The 20,386-nt window shown below is 43.1% G+C and overlaps 1 protein-coding gene across 5 annotated transcripts in view; it reads left to right on the top strand.

Moving 5' to 3' along the window:
* PANK1 (pantothenate kinase 1) overlaps nucleotides 1-20,386 on the top strand; it is a 101,375-nt gene that overhangs the window by 56,619 nt on the left and 24,370 nt on the right. For 4 of the 5 annotated variants that reach the window (XM_015536626.2, XM_042960896.1, XM_042960895.1 and 1 more), the window contains one exon: nucleotides 19,866-20,218. In XM_015536626.2, the coding sequence (XP_015392112.1) occupies nucleotides 19,883-20,218 (336 nt within the window). In that variant the 5' untranslated portion in view covers nucleotides 19,866-19,882. Of the gene's footprint in view, nucleotides 1-2,422; nucleotides 4,253-19,865; nucleotides 20,219-20,386 lie in introns of those variants that run through there. The other variant, XM_015536624.2, reaches the window with a different exon arrangement.

Here is a 20,386-nt window from a genome sequence, read left to right as displayed (position 1 = left end):
ATGTGCAGACACTAAGCTAAACACTTTATATGGATTATCTCAGCAAACGCTCGCAGTACCCTGTGAGTTGGGTACTGCTATAGATTGAACATTGTGTCCCCCACCAAACTCATATATTGACATTCTAACCCCCAAGGTGGTGTTATTAGGAGGTGGGGCCCTTGGGAGGTGATTAGGTCATGAGGGTAGAGCACTTATGATTGGGATTAGTGTCCTTATAAAAGACCCCAGAGAGCTAGAACCCCCATCCCCACTTCTGCCGTGTGAGGGGACAGCAAAAAGATAGCCATCTAGGAGGCAGGCTCTTGCCAGGCGCTGAATCCACCAGTACCTTGATCTTGGATTCCAGAATTGTGAGAAATAAATTTCTGTTGTTTATAAGATACTGAGACTATGGTAAGACAAATCATATGATCTTCCCTCGGCAGGTGAAGAAACTGAAGGATAGCACAAAGGCTTGGGGCAAAACTGTCTGAGTTCAGATTTTGACTCTGCTGGGCTAGACTTGGGTAGTGTTCTGTAGTGGAAAGAGCTTTGAAGCCACCAGACCTGAATTCAGAGCCTCACTGTGCCATTACTAACAGTGTCACCTTCAGGCGAGATCCTTAACTTCTCCAATAGAGATAATGGCGTCCATCTTACTGGTTGTGAGGACCAAAGGCAGAAAATGGAGATAAGTTGTAAAACAGAGTGACTGGACCCTGCTACGTGCACAGTAAAAGATATTTTACTTGGCAACACAAGCAGGACATTTAATATTAATATTACTGCTGTTACTTAGTCACAGAGGCTTTCAAAACTTTGTGAAATCTCAGGATTTCCATGAACTCATCTTGCCCCAACTGAGACTGGGCTTCATTCAAGGTATCTTCCAACCTGACCCAACATCACATCCTGAGTGGAAGCGCCCTAATTCTGACGTTTCTAGAGGCAAGACACATGGCCTGTGTCGCAATTCTTGACCTCATTGTCAACTTTCATAAGTTGCCCCACTGCAACTCCTGAGATGTACAGCATGACCTGTCTGAGGGTGATTTTGGCAACTTGGTGACTAAGAAGACTGTCATTTGTTTTACTGTTAATCTAGTGTCAGGACAAAGTTGGGTTTTTTTTTTTTTTAATGTTTATTTACTTTTGAAAGAGAGAGAGAGAGAGATACAGAGTGCGAGTAAGGGAGGGGCAGAGAGAGAGAGGGAGACACAGAATCCAAAGCAGGCTCCAGGCTCTGAGCTATCGGCACAGAGCCCGAAGAGGGGCTTGAATTCATGAACTGTGAGATCGTGACCTGAGACACTTAACCGACTGAGCCACCCAGGCACCCTACGACAAAGTTATTTCTAAAAAAGGAAGTTTCTTCCTTTGATCTTACGGTTTGCTATGTCAGCCCCTGAGTGAAGCAGATAATGCACACAAGAGAAAAGGATTAGGAAAGTGAGCACTTTTCCTTTATGAAAGCTGCAGGAATCAAACAAGGCTGCAGAATTCAGAACGGATGCTACTTCTTAGGCCTTCTTTTTACCCACAGCCTAGCAAACCTTGTTCTGACAGATGAGGAGATGGATATTTCTGGGCACTTGTTGCCTTCGAGACCAGCACGTGAACCTTCTGGAATGCCTGGCCCTGACTCAATGCTGAATCTGGGCCACTGGGTCTTTAGCTAGCGCCTCTGGACAGACTGAACTTACGTGAATCTCTGTGAGCTGTGGCCAGCCTGGGCAGTGCCAGTTGCTAGGAATCCTCTGGGCCTTCTGGACAAACAATTCCTTTACAGCCTGAGGTAGGCAGTCCAGGAGGGAACGAGGCAGGGGTGGATTTGTGTGACTTCAAGCTTGATATGGGTCCACAGTGTAATGAGGCTTCCGGCAAAACATAAGCACCCAATAAATGTTAGCTGTCATGGGTGGTGGTGTTAGATGCCCTTCCTTACTTACACTTACTCCTATAACTTCTGCCTTGACCCTACAGTGTATCCAATCTCTCTTCTGCACGACAGCTCCTTAGACATTTAAAGACAGCTATTTAACTGGACTTTTCCATGGCGTCCTGCCCTCTGGAAAACGAAGACCCACACACTCACCTGCCAGACTTCATCATCCTTGTGAGCCAGTACTGGTTGTGTTGAGTTGCCAAGGTATTAAAGCTTAGATGGGAGAATGGCCTCTTGGGGTTGTCATAACAGGGATCAGGTAAATACTGACCTGGGTGACCTTGAACGCCAAGATTTAATAAGCCTGTATGTCCCACAGGGGCTAATCATTTTTTTTTTTAATCTTTTAAAAATGTTTATTTTTTTCATTTTGAGAGAGAGGGAGGGCAAGGGAGGGGCAGAGAGAGAGAGAGAGAGACTGGGAGTGAGAGAGGATCCCAAGCAGTCTCCATGCTCTCAGAGTAGAACTCGACTCAGGGCTCAATCTCACAAACCGTGAGATGGTGACCTGGGCCGAAATCAAGAGTCAGATGCTTAACTGACTGAGCCACCCAGGTGCCCTGGAGCTAACCAGTTTTTATTCCTGTGGGCCACGCACTGTGCTAGACTCTGCATGGGATACTTGGCTTCATGTGATTCCAAGCTGGAGTGTAGCCTGAAGCCAGTTGCCTGGCTTGATTTTACTCAAATCTATGGCATTTCCAAGTCCCTAAACTCTGTGCGTGTAAGTCAGTGGACTTGAACAAGTTGAGGCTGTCTGTTTGCCATCCATACTTTCCCAACTACCAGTGTTTGATGAAAAACATCTAAAAACATGCTACATATTTGGGAGAAGGAAGGTAATATCAGTTTGGTCAAGGAGATACCACATCCTACCTTTTATGGAAGATTTTTACTATGAGGAAGTGGCCCAAATGTGATTTATTCTTTGGAGTGACTGCATGATATATCGTCAACACTTTTAAAGAGTGGTAAGGGGTATCGTGAATAATTATGCCAGGACCACAGGCATAAACTGGGATCATCCTAGGAAAACCACAAGTTCCCTTAATTTGATGGGGCCAGCTCCTCTGTGCTCAGGGGAGCTGGTCGTACACATTTCTTCCTAACTCTGCATCCTATGTCCTGGTGTTGGCAGCTTGAAATTGGCTACAGTGAGTGTATTTGCCCTATGGAAATTGGCAAACGCTAAAAATCAAGGTTTTCTTCTTAGGCAGCCAGTTGCTAAACATTTACCAGTACGTCACTGACTAGAATACAGGTCATGGGTCACGCAGAGGAAAGTCCCAGACAGCATCAGTAATACGAGCTGAATAATTAAAGCCTTTGATTCAGAGAATGGGAGAAAAAGACTGACATGTCCTTTGCTAAATAGGAAAATGCCAGAAGGTGAGGAGTTAGACAAAAGAACTTCATTCTCAGGAAAGAAAGTATTCCACACATATTTGAGGGCCCGCTATGTTTTAAGGGTGGAATTTAGAATCACATTGTTGTCTGCCTCTCTTTCTCCCTCCTAAATTCCTACCCCAAATACCGTTGGGTTCAGTGCCAGATCACCCAGTAGGGAGAATAAGCAGGTGTTAGTGTACCAACAACGCAGCAGGAGAGAAGAAAGAAAGAAAGAAGAAAATAATATACATGACTTTATGTATATATACATGCATGCACCAGAGTACTAATTACAGGAGAACCATAACTTTAGGCTTCTTCTTTACACTCATTTTATGATTCACTCCTGTTTTTATGTTGAATGACTTGAGTTGTTTTGAGCTACATGTTCGTTACATGTGGACTGAGCAACACCAATGGTTTTCCTGTAAATAGGTGTAAATCTAGCCCCAGTGAACCTTGCACCTTTCTAGGGTGATTTATAATTAATTTACTGTTGGTGAAATGGCAGGGTGGAGTTGCCAGAGGATCTCCATTTCATGTTTTTGGTTAGGGCGGGCAGGCTGAAATTTGTCCCAGCCAAAAGGGAAGGGAGGTTGTTTGTTTGTTTCCAGAGGCAGGATCTGTGGGGCAAAAAAAGGGACTTCCCCAGTTCATTCCCATTAGATTTTTACTCCAAAGGCGACCCGTGATGCCCCACTGTCCTCTCACTGTCTTGCATGAGTATTTGGAGAGTGTTGGGATTGTAAAGAAATCTTTTTACTTGGGAAAACTTCAAATGTTATATAAAGCCAGAGTGTGCATCAAATAACTGCCCATCACTCATCACTCAGCCTATCTTTCCACTCATGTCCAATCTTATTTTTTCTGTTACATCCAAACCTCCCCTTTCAAACTGGATGATTTGCAGCAAGTCTCAGCTATCTCAGTTTAATGGTAAGTGTTTTTATATGTGTTTCTAAAAGATAAAAACTCTTTTTGAAAGCATAACCATAATCTGTTAATTGCTGGAAAAAGTTAACAATGTATTATTTTCAGTTGAAGCTATATAGTATTTTATGATGCACAGTTAGAGGAATAAATTCAGTTATCTAACTACGGTTAAAATCATTGCATCCTGTTTGTTGATTGATAGATAGATGAAAATCTGATATTGTGTTTCCTGGGAGGATTTAGTTTGGGGTTTTTTTTGGTATGTTTTTGTTTGTTTGTTTGTTTGTTTGTTTGTTTTGCCAGTACCTGCCACTGCCTGTTTATGATTAATTTTTAACCATATCTTCGTGGTCTGAGATTTGAAACTTCATTCTCGTAATGAAATAACCATGTGCCAAAAAAGGCGCTTTGGAATCATCCCAGAATCACTGGACTAGAAGTGATTTGTATCTCCCATGTAGTTTCTGTCTTGAGAGGGAGAGACTGGGAACAGGATTAAAAGAATTCCGCCTCTGCAGTCACTAGGGTGGGAACAGGCAAGCTAGCACTCATTCTGAAGACACCTGGGAAGGAGGACTGGGCTCAGACTGGAAGTCTGGGGGTACTGGATTCAAGGTTGAACGTGGAGTTTACAGGAGGTTACCAGGAGGGGTATTGCTGAAATTTGTGAGATTTGCCGTTCCTTCATTTCAAATGAACCACAAGAACAAAGAAAAAGATCCTGAATCTCTCTAATATCACTCTTGTCTGTCAAGCGTTTTTGAGGATCAAACCACTTCAACATCAGTGAGTTCTTATCCGTATAACTGCCAGGATTGCCTTACTCTTGGCAGTTTTATGAGTCTTTCAGTTTTATGCAAAATGTGCTCCAGATGCATTTTATACTTCCTTGCCTTCTTGGACAGAATACTGAGTATCGTGATATTTTCTAATAATTTAGGGATATGACTAATATCTGGTTTTATACTGGGCTGTAGAAGTCACGGCGTGCGAATGGTCGCTCTTTTGTTTTTTAGTCAACGGATACTTGTTAGGCACCAGCTGCATACAGATGAAACTTTTTTAAAAGGGTCCACGTATTTAATTCAAAATTCTTTAAAAATATTTTTCTCTATTGAAAAGCCGTAACTGAAACGCATGTTGAAAACCCCGTAACTAATGTTTGGGTGAGTGCCTTAACTTCTCGGCCTCAGTTCTGTCATCTGTAAAGTGGGCATAAATAAGAATGCCTACCTCGTTGGGTTCTGAGAACTAAATTAAACATTGCATGTAAAGCTTCTAGCACACACCCTGGCACATGGTAAGCCCTTAATGTTAGTCGGTACAGTGCTGCTGCTGGATTAACCCATTTTTTGTAGACGTTAGAAGAAGCTTCTTCTGGATTCTTTTTTTTTTTTCAATTTTTTAACGTTTATTGATTTTTGAGAGATAGAGGGAGACAGAGCATGAGTGGGGGAGGGGCAGAGAGAGAGGGAGACACAGAATCCGAAGCGGGCTCCAGGCTCCAAGCTGTCAGCACAGAGCCCGATGCGGGGCCGGAACTCACAGAGGGCTAGATCATGACCGGATGCTCAACCAGCTGAGCCACCCAGGTGCCCCATTTTTTCTGAATTCTTATAAGCAGAGCATTGATTGGCAAGTTTATAGCTCTGAAGTCTTTTAAAAAGTTTGGCCTGGGCACATATATCCACATAAAATTGCACAAGCTAATATACCACCTCCGTACACGTGTACCACACTCAGTTACATTCTAGGCAAGGCTTAGTTAGGCATATTTGCTTTGCAAATGCTCTCACTCTGGCATAGGTCAGTTATATAATAACAAGTAAATGAATAACCCCATCAAGTTTAGAGTTTTAGCACTTATTATAAGGTTTAGAGGCTTTTGTTTGATTTTTATATTTATTACAAGCAAACTGAGGAGCCGTTAGTTATTTTTAGCGTTCAGCTTTTTGGTGAAACATTTTCAGTAAATCTGTCCAAGCTACTGAATCAGTTTTGATTCCAGAAATCCCCGGATTGCAAGGAAAGCTGTTCAGAAAACAGTTAGGATTTGCACCTACTCCCTGTGAGTCAAACTTGTCTCCATATTGTGCAATCCAGACAAAGTACAAAAATAAATTGGGTGCTGAAGTTTATGAGACTGCGGCTGTCATCCCTAAGTGACAACTGTCCAGCCTTTACACATCAAAACAGTGTTGGTCTCATAGATGGACTTTGCATTAAATGTGTACTATTTTTTCTAAAATGAGCCAATGTTAAGTAAGGTGTTGCTTTTATCTCTTCCTTCTGTGAGTTCCATAGTTAAGATGCAATAAAAAATTCCAGGGCTAAGTTGTTTGAAAATCTTACCTGAATGATAGAGAAGGGCACTCTGTCCCCAAACTAATTGGCACCAGATAAACAGAATACTTTGAATGCTCATGTTTATATTTTTAAAGTTTTCACCTCTTTTTCCAGTTAGATATTACATCTAGCTGTGCCTTGGATAAAAATTGTTACAGTAAAAGAAAACATTTAATACTAATTACAGTGACTGTCACCTCTGGAAACTTGCCAGCAATAAGCCAGAAGGCAGCTGAGAACCTGGTAAGGAAGCAAACACATCTGAGCAACCAAAATCAGTGTTGGGAAATAAATAAAATTGGAGACGCTTTTGCATTCTACATTTAGTGTACTTCCTGTGCTCTCTCTGAGTCTGTTTACTCTTACTAAAGGCGCAGTGTTAACAGACATGAATTTTCTGGTTTCTCTGCATTCATATATAGCAGGTTTGGGGTAGATGTACTGCAGTAACATTGATAGCAGCAGGAAGTTAACAGGATTAGCCTAAAAGCAAGACATAGAAAGCCATAATAGAGACAAAAGAATACTTAAACCCTAGTAGCCTTGGAAGCAGAGAGAGGTTCATGTGGTTCTGAGGGCATCACTATATAGTGGGCACAAAAATTGACCCTCATATGCCCATCAGTCATCAGGAAGATCTAAAATTTTCTTGTGCTTATTTTCTTTAAAAATATGGGAAAATCTGTAGAAAGACTTTTTTCAAAAGCAATTATAATTTGGCATTTCTATTTTAAAAGTTATCTATGAAATGAAGGGTTTAGGTCAGAGCTTTATATATGCATGAAATCTGCTTTATTAAGATAGAATGCACATGCAATTCACCCACTTAACGTGTACAGTTAGGTGGGTTTGAGTGTATTCGCAGAGTGCAACCATTACCACAATCAATTTTAGAAAACTCTGTCACCCCCTTACAAAACCTTACTTAGCAGTCACTCCTTTTTGCCCCCACAACTCCTGAAACCGGGCAACCACTGATATTTCGGTCTTTACAGATTTACCTATTGTGGACAGTTCATATAATGGAATCATACTATCTGTGCTTTTCTGTGATTGGCTCCTTTCATGGAGCATAGTGTTTTCAAGGTTCATTTATGTCTTAACGTATATGAGCATTTAATTCTTTTTTATTGCCAAATAATACTTCATAGCCTGGAGACAGCATGGGTTATTAATCCATTCATCAGTTGATGGACATTTGGGGTGTTTCCACTGCTATGAACATTTGTGTACAACTTTTTATGGGGACAGGTTTTCACTTCTCTTGGGTATGTACCCGAGAGTGAACTTGCTAGATCACATACAAACTCACGTTTAACCTCCTGCAGAACTGCCAGACTGTTTTCCAAAGTGACTGCACTATTTTATTTTATTTTTTTAATATTAAGCTCTTTTTATTTTTTAATCTTTTAATGCGTATTTATTTTTGAGAGAGAGAGAGAGAGAGAAAGCGTGAGTGGGGGAGGGACAGAGAGTGGGAGACACGGAATTCGAAGCAGGCTCCAGGCTCTGAGCTGTCAGCACAGAGCCCGATGCAGGGATCGAATCCATGAACTAGGAGATCATAACCTGAGTGGAAGTCAGACGCTTAACCAGCTGAGCCGCCCAGGTGCCCCTGCACTATTTTATATCCCCACCAGTGGTGTATGAGGGCCACAGTTTCTTCACGTCCTCACCAACACTTGTTATTTTCTGTTTTTTAAATTATAGTCACTCTAGTGGGTTCAAAGTGGTATCTCATCGTGGTTTTGATATGCATTTCCCTAAAAGATCTCTTATGTCCCTCCAACGCTAACATCAAGTGATTTTATTGTTTTTTTTTTAATTAAAAAAATTTTTTTTAATGTTTATTTATTTTTGAGAGAGAGAGAGACAGAGTGTGAGCCGGGGAGGGGCAGAGAGAGACTGAGACACAGAATCTGAAGCAGGCTCCAGGCCCTGAGCTGTCAGCACAGAGCCCGATGCTGGGCTCGAACCCACGAACTGGGAGATCATGACCTGAGCTGAAGTCAGACGCTTAACCGACTGAGCCATCGAGGCACCCCTAACATCCAGTGATTTTAAACTTTTTGTAGGTTTGAGTGTCATCTCCAATTTAATTACAAGGTTCTCGAATGGCCAGGAAGTGTCAGGCTTTACTTTGTGATGGTTATTGAACCTAAGAGGGAACCCTGCTTAGAGCTGCCACTCATAAATACTAAAAGACTGTTTTAAAGATTTAATTTTTTAAAAGTAATCTCTCTACACCCAAGCTGGGGCTCGAAGTTACAACCCCAAGATCGAGTCACATGCTCTACCGACTTAGCCAGCCAGGCGCCCCCTAAAGGATTGTTTTAATTAAGTGAGGTCTGGTCCTCGAATAATGTGGATTTCACTCCTAGCAGTTTTCACTCGTTCCAAGATTGTTCTTGATTAACAATCGGTCCTTGCAGACTGGAAAGCAAGTGCCAAGAGGGCAGGTACATTGCCGTATCCCGGCTCTGTGCCACGGTGACTTTCACGGGCATAAACATGTGTTCATGAATCACTGGGTCCATAAGCATGTGGTTGTTCTCAGATTATTTGAAGAGGGACTTGTGACCCCCTCTTTCTTCCAGCTTGCAGCGCCATGTGAGCAGTTGGCACGCCTTTTCTCAGTCCCCCCCCCCAACATCCCCCAGCTCGACTTTAAAGATCTGCCAGGCTCTTGCCATCGAGCTAAAATACATGAACAAAGCCCATTTCTGGTAAACCTGTTGTTCCACCCGGTGGTGCCACTTGGCAATGCTGTTCTCCCCAAAGCCTTAATTAACCACTCCCTGGTATTAAATCGTCAGTAGATCCCTGGAGTAAGTAAGCACGCTCTGGTGGCTTGTCAAGACAGAAAGCTAAACCTCTTGGTGGTTTAAACCGGGATTTGTTTAAGCAGGTAATGAGATTGCCATCTTGAGCTTCAGTGCAGGACGTTAGGTAGCTGGAGGAGCCATTCCTGGGTGGACGCTCGGGTCTATTCTGGGTGCTGAAATGATCACACTGGAGCCAATCTTGAGTGGCCCCCAAGAGCCACTGTATGCTTGTCCCTTGGCATGTGTCTGCAGAGTCCAAACTACGGAATCTTCTTCCAGGGACCGTACTTCTGATGATGAAGGTGGCATAATCAAAGCCGAGGACTACGTGGAAGGTTGATACTCACCTTCTGTTCCCTCTAGATTGGGCAGGACAGACAGGTTCTTGGTGAGAAATAGGGACAATGACCTTAACTGTCTGTAATTGTATTTCTGCCACCCCCCCCCCCCCCACTTCCTCAGCCTCACAAGATGACTGCAGGATGGGAAACAGTTCTCATCTGTCCATTATTTCCCCTCCTTATGACCTGGGACAGAAATCCAGGGCTTGACTGTGAGGGTGACAGGAACAAAATGAGCTCGGTGGTCGCTAGAGTGACATCCCTTTGTCTACTCTGATTTTCTCTCGTAAGAGTGGCAGGGAAAGCTCTCGGACCTTGGGAACGAAACTGCACCTCCCTGAGCTGCTCAGGGCCTTAAGGAAGAGACCCAAGGAAAAGGCTTTTTAACCTCACGGGTTTGACCTTTTGGGTCCCTTCACCTCTAGCTTCATCTTGCCCCTGCTTCCTGCTGGCCGAGGTCCAAGCTAAGACAAGCTAAGAATACATTTATGGGTGACACCAGAATGGCCCCCTGCAAGAGCTTTTTTTTTTACCGCCTCTCAAATCTTAACCTAAAAAAAAAGTAACATAGCTTTCATGTTGGTGTTTCTGTTTGTTGTTCTGATTTCACGTGGTTGTCTGTGTCAAGGTCAACCACATGGGTTGCAAATCAAAGAACATCTGCCTGCCTGACCTAAATACACCGGTACTGTTGCCTGAGCTGACTTCCTTATGGAGAAATGCATGGTTACCTTAAAAATGGGAGTCGCTGGGAGAGAGGAGCACATTGCCAAAACTTAATCATATGTGGAACGTTTCTAAACCCACGGCCAGGGGCTTTCGTTGTGGATGGATGATACGTGGAAATCCAAAAGCTGTATTTAAAATTAAATACTGCGGCACTCATGTTATAAATTGCCTGTAAATAATTCCATTAACAAGCAGTTAGATGCGTTCAGGTCCTTCTGTTTCCGGAATGGGAACCTCTTCCAGGTCATTACCAGGCACCACCCCGGGGTTCCTCCTTAGAGCTCCCTCACAGTTACAAGCAAGAGTAGCCCATTCAAACTCTGATCTCTCACTTTTAAACTGTGGTCCAGCTACTTACAGCACTCATTTTGATTCAATGAGAACAGTGGTTTTGAACTTGGCCAGTGAGAATTACAGGTCCCCCTCGTTGAAAATATTTTCTCCAGTCCCGCTGCATCCCAATCTCCAGGCCACGGCCTGGGAGTTCATATTTTTAACAAGTGCCTTAGGCAGTTTTTATAATGAGGCAAATTTGAGAACGAATGTGGTTGAATATAGCCTGTCATTTTTAAATAAATGTAATTTAAACAGTTAACTTTAAAATTTAGTGCACTCTGGGGCACCTGGCTGGCTCAGTCAGTAGAGCACGTGATTTGTAATCTCAGGGTTGTGACTTCAAGCCCCATGTTGGGCAGGGAGCCTACTTTAAAAACAAAAATAAAAATAAAATTTGGTTGCATGAAGTACTAAAATGAAGTTGCTTTAAGGAAATAAAATTGTAAACAATCCATAGGAATCCAGTTCAAATTGCAAATGCAAAGCAGACTTTGGTCTGATGTCTTGTCAGTTCTGACCTGGGACTGGGTGTGGAGCAAAATGTAAATAAACACAGACTAACTCTCGTGGACTCCTGACACTTTATGGGTTCCTTCCTGAATAAAAAAAAAATTTTAAGTTATAATTTTCAACTCTGTTGGTAGAAAGATGAATGTGTTGAGATGCCATGTGACCACATTTTCTTCGACCTGAAAGTTTGTATGTTTTCTTCTAATTTTAAAAGAAATTACAGTATTTTCATTCGTGAGTGCCCAAAAAGATCGCAGGCCCTAGACCCGGAGCCTGTTGTGTGTCACAGACCATGGGCCTGCATGGCGGAGTTGGTGAAATCGGGCCTTAGTTCTGGTGGCTGATGTGATAATACTTATGCCTGCCTCAAAAGTGCAGGAAGGAATTCCTGCTCTTCTTTCTCCCTCTCGCAGATGAGAATATGATCGGCATTTTTTTTTTCTTTAAATCAGCCTTCTTGTTCCCAGCCCACGTGCCAAGGAGAAAGTTGACAGGAATCGGAGGCCATGTGCCAGTGGAAGGAAGGTTTTTGTCACACGTGGATGTGTGACCTTTCCCACCACGATCCTTTCCCCCAAACATTCCTCTGCCCCCGAAGTGTGTTTTGAATTGCCGACTTTAACTTACAGGTGTTGCGCTGACAGTAAATCAGGTGCGTAAATCAGGACTCTTCCTACCCTAAACTCCCACCTGAGGGATGTCCAGTATCTAACTGGTTAAGCAACTTTGCTCAGGCTTTCCTTGTCATTGATCGCCTGTGTCGAATGGATTTCAGTAGCAGGCATGATATGGGCAGGGTACTGCCTGAGCAGGGGAGGGGCTGTTGAGATGGGGAATGTAGGCACACTCTTTCCCATGGGCGGGACCACATCTGCCATCGGTGCATTGAAGCAAATAAAACATTTTTTTTTCTTTTGCATTTTTATAGTGCAGTTTTTGAGAATTCTAAAGTAACTCTGATTATTAAGATTAAATGTATTATTGTAAATAATTGAAAAGCATCTTCAGAAAAAACAGAAGAAGAAAAAAATCCACCCTCCTCCATGACCCAGAGATAACAGCTGTTAATATTTCAGCCTGAAGTTTCTAGTCTTGTTTTCTGTGCACAAAGAGCTGTTGAATTTTTATCCAAAATAGTAATCATACACGCGTCCCAGTTAATCACCTGCCCTTTCACCGAACGACATATAATGAACATGCTCCTCACATCATTAAATGCCGTCCTACAAAATGGTGGCCTTTTTTCCCTTTGTGTGAATGGACAATCATTTATTTAATTTACCTACCTACTCTGTAATTTTGGACAGTAATTAATTTTCTAGTTATTAGTGGTAAAAGTTCAGTGATTTTTTTAAGATAAATTTTTGAATGCGTGCATAACTATGTCTTTAGGGTAAAGCAGAACTGATGTATTAAAGAATGCAAGAATCTGGAGCTTTTTAATAGGTATTTCCAAAACCCCCCGTGGAAAGATTGCACTAGTTTACATTCCCGTTGGTACTCTATAAGTTCTTGTGTCCTTGTACACTTGCCAACCCTGGGGATTGCCATGTGACTAGAATTCAAACTAAAGGAATCTGGTGTGCATTAATTTGCAAGAAACCGTGACTCAAGTTTCTTTGCACAGAATATTTAATGTTTAGCAGATTGCTCTATGTGCAATAATTACAGGTTCCTTTACAGTGTTATGGAAACCCTTTTATTAAATTTTATATGTATCACTTTCTTCAAGGTCCTTAAATAGTTCTTAGGTTTTCAACTCTTCCATTATATGCAGTTAAAAGTGTGGTTTTGGAGGGGCTTTGTGTGTGTGTTTAGGATGGTGGGATGTGAGAAGTGGACAGAACTTCAGTAATCAGTGAGCCCATCTCTGCCTTACAGCTTAGTCAATGGCTCAAGGAAGAAACTTGCCCACGATCATCCTATCTGTGGGGGTGCTGTCATTTCAAGTGACAAGCCACTTAACTTGGACAAGCCTTGCAAAATGGGGAGCTTGCTAGCTCATGAAACTGAAAACGGGTTCTGAAGCTACTGTGATTGACCTTGGACAATTCCTTGATCTTTTCTGAGCCATAATTTTCTTATCTGTAAACAGGATGTTGGACTCGACCTAAGGTCCCTTTCACCTCTTCAAGTTAAATGTTTCTATGAATATATCAGCAAAGATTACATTATAGTACCAACTACATTTAGACATGGTGAAGGGAAAGCTAGCCCTCAAAGAACAAATACTTTAAGAAATACAATTCTATTACACACTCGGATCTAGATTAACAGTTTTTGTTTGTTAACATGTAGAGGTCCTTAAGCAACTTCAACGTAATTAGTATTCACGTAGCGTCCATATCAGTGCCTTAAAAGTCTTTTCTTTTTTCTGATTACACAATACTCAGATATCTTTTCTACCCATTAATTTGTTCAACAAATCTATTCACAAACAGTGGGAAAAGAAATTCAGTCCTTCTATTCACAATTATTTCATCCAATTCCAGCTTGGTGGAACCTCAAGAAATGTGTTCAACTGTGCAGGACAGCAACTGGTTGCTAAGTCAAACCTGTGCCCAAAGGAGTTACTCTTACATACAGGAAGAAATATTGGTATTAGTGAACTTTGCCTCACCAAGAACACCTTAAAGCTCTGGCTGTTGTTCAAGAGGAGGTAGATTTTCTAGTATCAGGCTCCCTTAGCCCTTTAACATAGTTTCTCTGACCTTTTCTGCATTGTGGTTGTTGGGGTTTTTGTTTTTTGTTTGCGGGGATGGCGGTGGGGGGTGGGGGGAGTCTTTGCTCCTTGATGCTATTTGGTCACTGTATAAGGTCATTGTGTAACCCTTGACATTTACTACAGGAAGCATAGGTGTCTCTCAGAGACTATTCTAGTGCTCCAAAAACGTCTCTAAGAAACAGGTTTTGTTTCAAAGCCATTGATGACCAATAAAACTTGTAAATATTTTCACTACAGTATTTGGAATACAGATTCATTTCACAGTTTTAAATTACTACCAGAGTGCCAATCTTGGTTTGTGTTTTTAGAAATTTTTAGACAGAGATAAATACAACAGGACCTACATACCTTTTTATTAACACCCAGCTACCACATGTTTATCGGCGATACTGGCAGTCCCTGGATCTGGTTCTGCAGGAGAAGGAGGGTTGGGGGGGGGGGGGCGGGGGCGGGAGCGGATTTTGACTTAGAGTATATCAGTGAGGATATGCAAATCATTCTGCATAACAGCCCTTAAATCCCAGTGCCTTAAAACAACAAAGGTTTATTTCTCATTCACACTATAAGCCCATCAAGGAGGTGGTTCGGGCTCCATTCTGGCTCCTGCTCCCCCTGACCCATCATTATCTTGGATCTTGCTGGACATGGTAACAGAGAAAGAGCTCTGAAGGGTCTCACCCCGGCCGTAAGTGCTCTTGCCTGGAAGTGATGTACCCATGTCCATGCACAACTCGCTGACTAGATGAGGCACATTGCCCAGCTCAGTTATAAAATGTCCGGGGGCTGCAGTCTCACCCCATGAGGCTAAAAGGGAGAGAACTGGAAATATTTGGCCAGCAGCACTAGTGACTATCACAATTTACTTTTCTGATTACCAAATAGCTGGCTTGCTCTCCGAAACCGCAGGTGAAATACAGCCATTCACACTCCAGAGCAGACAACCCTGTAGCCTCACCCAGTCGTGGCATCTGGATGATGTTCGGTAGGATCTAAGTGAGGGGGTGATACAAAGTTGTTTTGACATCAACTCCAGAGGTGGGTCCTCTTGAGCTAGAGACTTCTGAACTCAAAGAGTCCAGTTACCTGCTGTGCCCCCTCCCCCACATTGTATGTGAATATGTAACGGTGAAAAAAAGATTGGAAACCTCAATATACACTCTTGTTCAGAAAGGAGGTGAATGGGAGACATCCATTCATTGGTCCTCAATCATTCTAAACTGCTGAAGCAATTCTGAAATCCATCTGGTGACCAGTATGTAGAGGGTGTTCTCTGGGGTCCTGATTGTTGTCTCGGGAAGGGGCTCCCCAATCCATTGCTTCAGGTCTTGGTTTTTCCCAATAACCTCCTTGATCACAACTAAAGTAAGACGGAAGAATATGCCCTCCATAGGAGCTGAGCAGCTCTCCCAGCAGACTTTAGAGGGTTGGGGGACTCAAGTGTTCAGCTTTTGGTTTCTCTGGCAGTACGACTCTTTTCAAAAGGAAATCAGTTTCCTATCTATTTAGCTCTAGTTTATTTCCATATGCCAAGCCCTCAGCCCTTGGCATGCTTCTGTTCACTGTATGCCTTTGTGGTTTTGCTCCCAACCTTTCTTTATTAACTTAATTGGTGATACTTTGAGCCTGTCAGCCTTTGGTTGGGAAGCCACACCTCTGGTCTCTTTTTCCCTGAGGTATTCTAATTGAAAGAATGAACTAAGGAGCCATGACGTCAACTGCTGCCGACACTCTGTAACCCTTTCAGAGTGTTAAGATTGAGCGTGATAGCCCTTCTCTTTCACCCCAAAGCTAAGTGCTAATTGACCTCTTCCATGCAAAGACTTTTTCTCATTTCATTGTTTATCTCTTGGGAAAGAGAAACGGCTGCTTTTTCCAACCCTGTGAGTCTGACTTAATAGACTTGATTCCCTTTTCTTTTGGTTTGTAAACCAGTCAATTACTTTCTAAGCACATCTCTCTCTCTCTCTCTCTCTCTCTCTCTCTCTCTCTCTCTTTCTCTCTCTCTCTCAAAAATGAGTAAAGGGGCGCCTGGGTGGCTCGGTCGGTTAAGCGTCCGACTTCGGCTCAGGTCATGATCTCACTGCCCGTGAGTTCGAGCCCCGTGTCGGGCTCTGTGCTGACCGCTCAGAGCCTGAGGCCTGTTTCGGATTCTGTGTCTCCCTCTCTCTCTGCCCCTCCCCTGTTCATGCTCTGTCTCTCTCTGTCTCAAAAATAAATAAACGTTGAAAAAAAATTTTTTTTTTAAATAAAAAAAAAAATGAGTAAACAACACACATAAACAGAAAAGACATGAACATAGGTAAATGAAAGCAATTTCTCTTGCCATGTAAACTAGTACAGTATTCTGATCTCTATTCCCTTACCTCAAGCAAAACTGCTGATACAACATTTAACGGAATTTTCAGAGCTCTACACTTTTTTCCACCATTCTGTTGAGTGGCCAGCAAAAGCTTTGAAATGAGCAGGAGGTGAGGCAGGAGGAAAGTAGCAGGATTCTAAATAACATATGAAATGTTTAGGTCCCCGTCACGTTTTTTAAAAGTAAGACCTCTTTGCGGATGCTTGTACTTACCAGCATCCACAAAGGACCACGGAGGGACCCCTCATCGCAGAGGGCTGGGGGCAGCTGTGGCTTCGTGAATCCTGGATTTCTACTACAGAACTAGGTTATTTTCTGGGTTTCACACAGCGTGTTCTGTCCATCCTGTGCTGGGAAGTCTCCTATTTTTCACTGTCACTGAATTATTCTTATGTTCTTTTTTACTTCTGCATGTACCGAAATGTCTGAGTGTAGAATTTTCTCCATCCCCTCCCCCAGTCTCTAGCTTCCACCCATACAACCTGCTTACCTCTGCCACCTCCTAAAGGTATTAACAACCTGGAGGGATTGATAGCCTTCTATATCTTTCAGCAGATATATAATCATATAATCATAAACCTACGGGTCTCCTTTTCACCTGCCTTCTTTCCTGCCTTCCTTCCCTCCCCCTTTTTTTTCAAACCAAATTATTTACACTTCTGGCTATCTCTTACCTTTCTCATTAACAGAAGCTTAGGACTATCTCTCCAGGCAGCTGGTATAGATCTCATTCATTCTTTTCGGTGGCTGTCCAGTATTCCATGATTTGGAAAGAATACACTGTGTTTTCCTGTTACTGGGTAGGCAATTTGTTTTCTGTTCTGTTTTTGTTTTTGTTTTAATTTGGCCACTGCAAAGGTTGCTGCAAGAATATTCTTATATCTATCCTCAAATGCTGGTGCTTTTTGAATACGGTCCAGGAGAGGGATTAGCTGGATTAAAAATGTACTAGTACTTTTCATTTTACTAGATGTTGCCACAGTGTTTCCAAATGAGTAGCCTAGCAAAGTTCCAGAATACCCTTCCCCCATCCTGTCCAGTGGTAGGTGTCTTTCCTACTATGAGAAGAAAGGATTATACCTGCAACACTGATTGCATAGTCCTGACACCTGTTGACACGGCACAAGTATTTCAGTGGAGGTTGAAATTAGGGCTCTGGTCAGCCTACGTGGTTGGGGTGGTTACGATTTTATTATGCTTCTGAAAGAATCTGTAGGAAGTTTGTAGTAGGAAGAGAACTGGAGACCATTATACTGCAATCCACTCCCTCCACAGATGCTGGAAATGAGATCTTAGAGAGGTGGAGGGAGTGACAGTGAGCTGGTTACTGGCTCCTGCGTATGGGAAGCAGTTGTGAATCCTGATTTGAGGCTTTCCCTATTACCTATACTGACAGCGAGTTTTAGAGACCAGACCAAGAAACGTCACCTGTGAGTTGAACTGACCAGTGGTGATGAACTGTTTCCGGTTTTCTGTGATCTGCCGGGACAAGCGTTTGCTTTGCAAACTTCCGTAGTTATCACAGGACTTGGTCTTGTCACCTCGGTCTTGTCAGTGGAATCTGCTGCTCTTAGTCTTTGGGCGAGTTTGGGGTATCATTTTTCATACTGTTAAGGGTTAGTGCTTCCAAGTGTGGAACAGCCGGCTTGGATTACAGCTAAAATGACAGCAGCGAAGCACTGGAGAGAAAATCGCACGTGCAGGGATGGCTTCCTGCTGTGTTCCTCTCCTTCCACCCTCCCCAGCCTACTGATGTCGAGGGCAAAGTAGTAGGGCAGCCCAGAAAAAACAACTTCTGTGGGTCTCACTTATGCTCCTGGCAATGTGACCTCTGGGTGTGGCATGCACAACCTGACCAGGGCTCATATGGATGTTCTCTAGGGCGGAATAAAATCAACTTATTGAAAGAAGTCATTGTATCTCCCTGTATCTTTTTTTAAATTTTAATTTAATTTAATTTATTTTAAGAGATGAAGACAGTGCAAGTGGGGGAGGGGCAGAGAGAGAAGGAGAGAGAATCCCAAGCAGGCTCCGCACTGTCAGTACAGGGCCTGATGTGGGGCTCGAACTCAAAAACTGTGAGTTCATGACCTGAGCCAAACCCAAGCATCAGACGCTCAACCGACCGAGCCATTCCAGGCACCCCTGCTCCCTATATCTTTAAACTCAGTTTTAATATTACAGTTTCAGATTTAGTCCATGGAGTCTACTGATGGAAATGAAAAGGGAGACCCCAGATTTTGGAATCTCATTTGGGTTTGCTCTGTGTTCATTGCAGAGCATCTGACTGCACAGCGTTAACTTTCTACGCTGCCTCTGAATGAAGTTAGTCAGTTCAGGGAGCTCAGCCTGTTCTTTTCATAACAAAAATAATTATGATGGAGATTTGTTTTGTTATAGATAAACATCTCCAGGAGGCTTTATAGATATATACGTATACACACACACACACACACACACACACACACACACACACACACCATCTCCTAAAGGCTTGCCTTAGGTTGCAGACCTGGTCAGGAGCTGTGCTCATTTGTGGGCTTGCCTGTCAGAGGCCATGGTTCTTCCAGTTTAGTGATTCCCAAGCCTGCAGATTGGAACCACTGGGGAACTTTCAAAAAATACTCATGCCCAGGTTGCAACCTTGAATTAAAGTCAGAACCTGTGAGAGAGGAGACCAGAATTGGGATGCTAAAGGTGAGTCTGACACACCGCTGGGTTGAGGACTCCTTAGCAGGCCATTTGAGATGAAGAGAGTGACTCTGCTTAATGAAGAAATGAGCTATAAGAGGAGTTATAACTTTTTAGAGTCCTGTCACCATAGGATCATCATCTCTCATCACCCACTTTCTCTCACTTTCTCCTTCCTGCCTATTCTGTAGATTAAAGCAGTGGAGTCGGCTCATGGAGGCAAAAATTGAATACTCTATCAGTTGTTACTGCAAAGTGCCCTAGGGGTGTGCCAAGTGGGTTAGAGACCATCACGCCTCGGGTACACCTGGCATAGCCAGTTTTTCCCCTGGCATTGGAACAGATCACTGTTTCTTTGACTGAGATTCTGATAAGAGAGCATTTGAGAGCCATGGTGCCTGCAAAAAGAAATCTTTAAATATTGGAATTGCGCTCGGCTTGGGGAGACACTCGAGCTCCGAGAAGCCCTGGGAATTGAGACGAGCCTAGGGGACTGCAACGTCTTAGTTCTCTTCTCAACCTCAGTTCTGAGGCACAGTCTGAGTGGACTATGGGCAGACACATGGGCACCACTCGAATGGTGGATTTCCCCTTGCCCGTCTCTTCTTTTAGGCACGTCTGGTTGAATTCAGGTGGCTTGGATATTAAATGTACATTCAGATGTGACACCATCGCATTTCGTTATTGAATATTCAGAAATTGAACGTCTCTCCCAATGCATGGGATTCACCAGTACTATCTTTCTGTCCTCTAGCCTTCCCGTGGTTTGGGATGGACATCGGTGGAACGCTGGTTAAATTGGTCTACTTTGAGCCAAAGGATATTACAGCCGAAGAGGAGCAAGAGGAGGTAGAGAACCTGAAGAGCATCAGAAAGTATTTGACTTCCAATACGGCTTATGGGAAAACCGGGATCCGAGACGTCCATCTAGAACTGAAAAATCTGACCATGTGTGGGCGCAAAGGGAACCTGCACTTCATCCGCTTCCCCAGCTGTGCTATGCACAGGTTCATTCAGATGGGCAGCGAGAAGAACTTCTCCAGCCTCCACACCACGCTCTGTGCCACGGGAGGTGGGGCTTTCAAGTTCGAAAAGGACTTCAGAATGGTATGTCAGGTTTGTACTTGCTAAACCACAAAACCACCTGGCTTCTCATATGGGAGAGCTAGACTACTAGTCTTGGGCTCTGGACAGGTTTACCTCACCTTGTCTGTGCCTCCGTTCCCTCCTGTAGATGAGTAGTTCCTACCTCCTAGGGTTGTTAAGGTTTTGATG

This window comes from Panthera tigris, chromosome D2, assembly GCF_018350195.1.
Source record: "Panthera tigris isolate Pti1 chromosome D2, P.tigris_Pti1_mat1.1, whole genome shotgun sequence".
NCBI classification, from domain to species: domain Eukaryota; kingdom Metazoa; phylum Chordata; class Mammalia; order Carnivora; family Felidae; genus Panthera; species Panthera tigris.
Note: the sequence above shows the minus strand (reverse complement) of the source record. Positions and strands in the feature narration are given on the sequence as shown.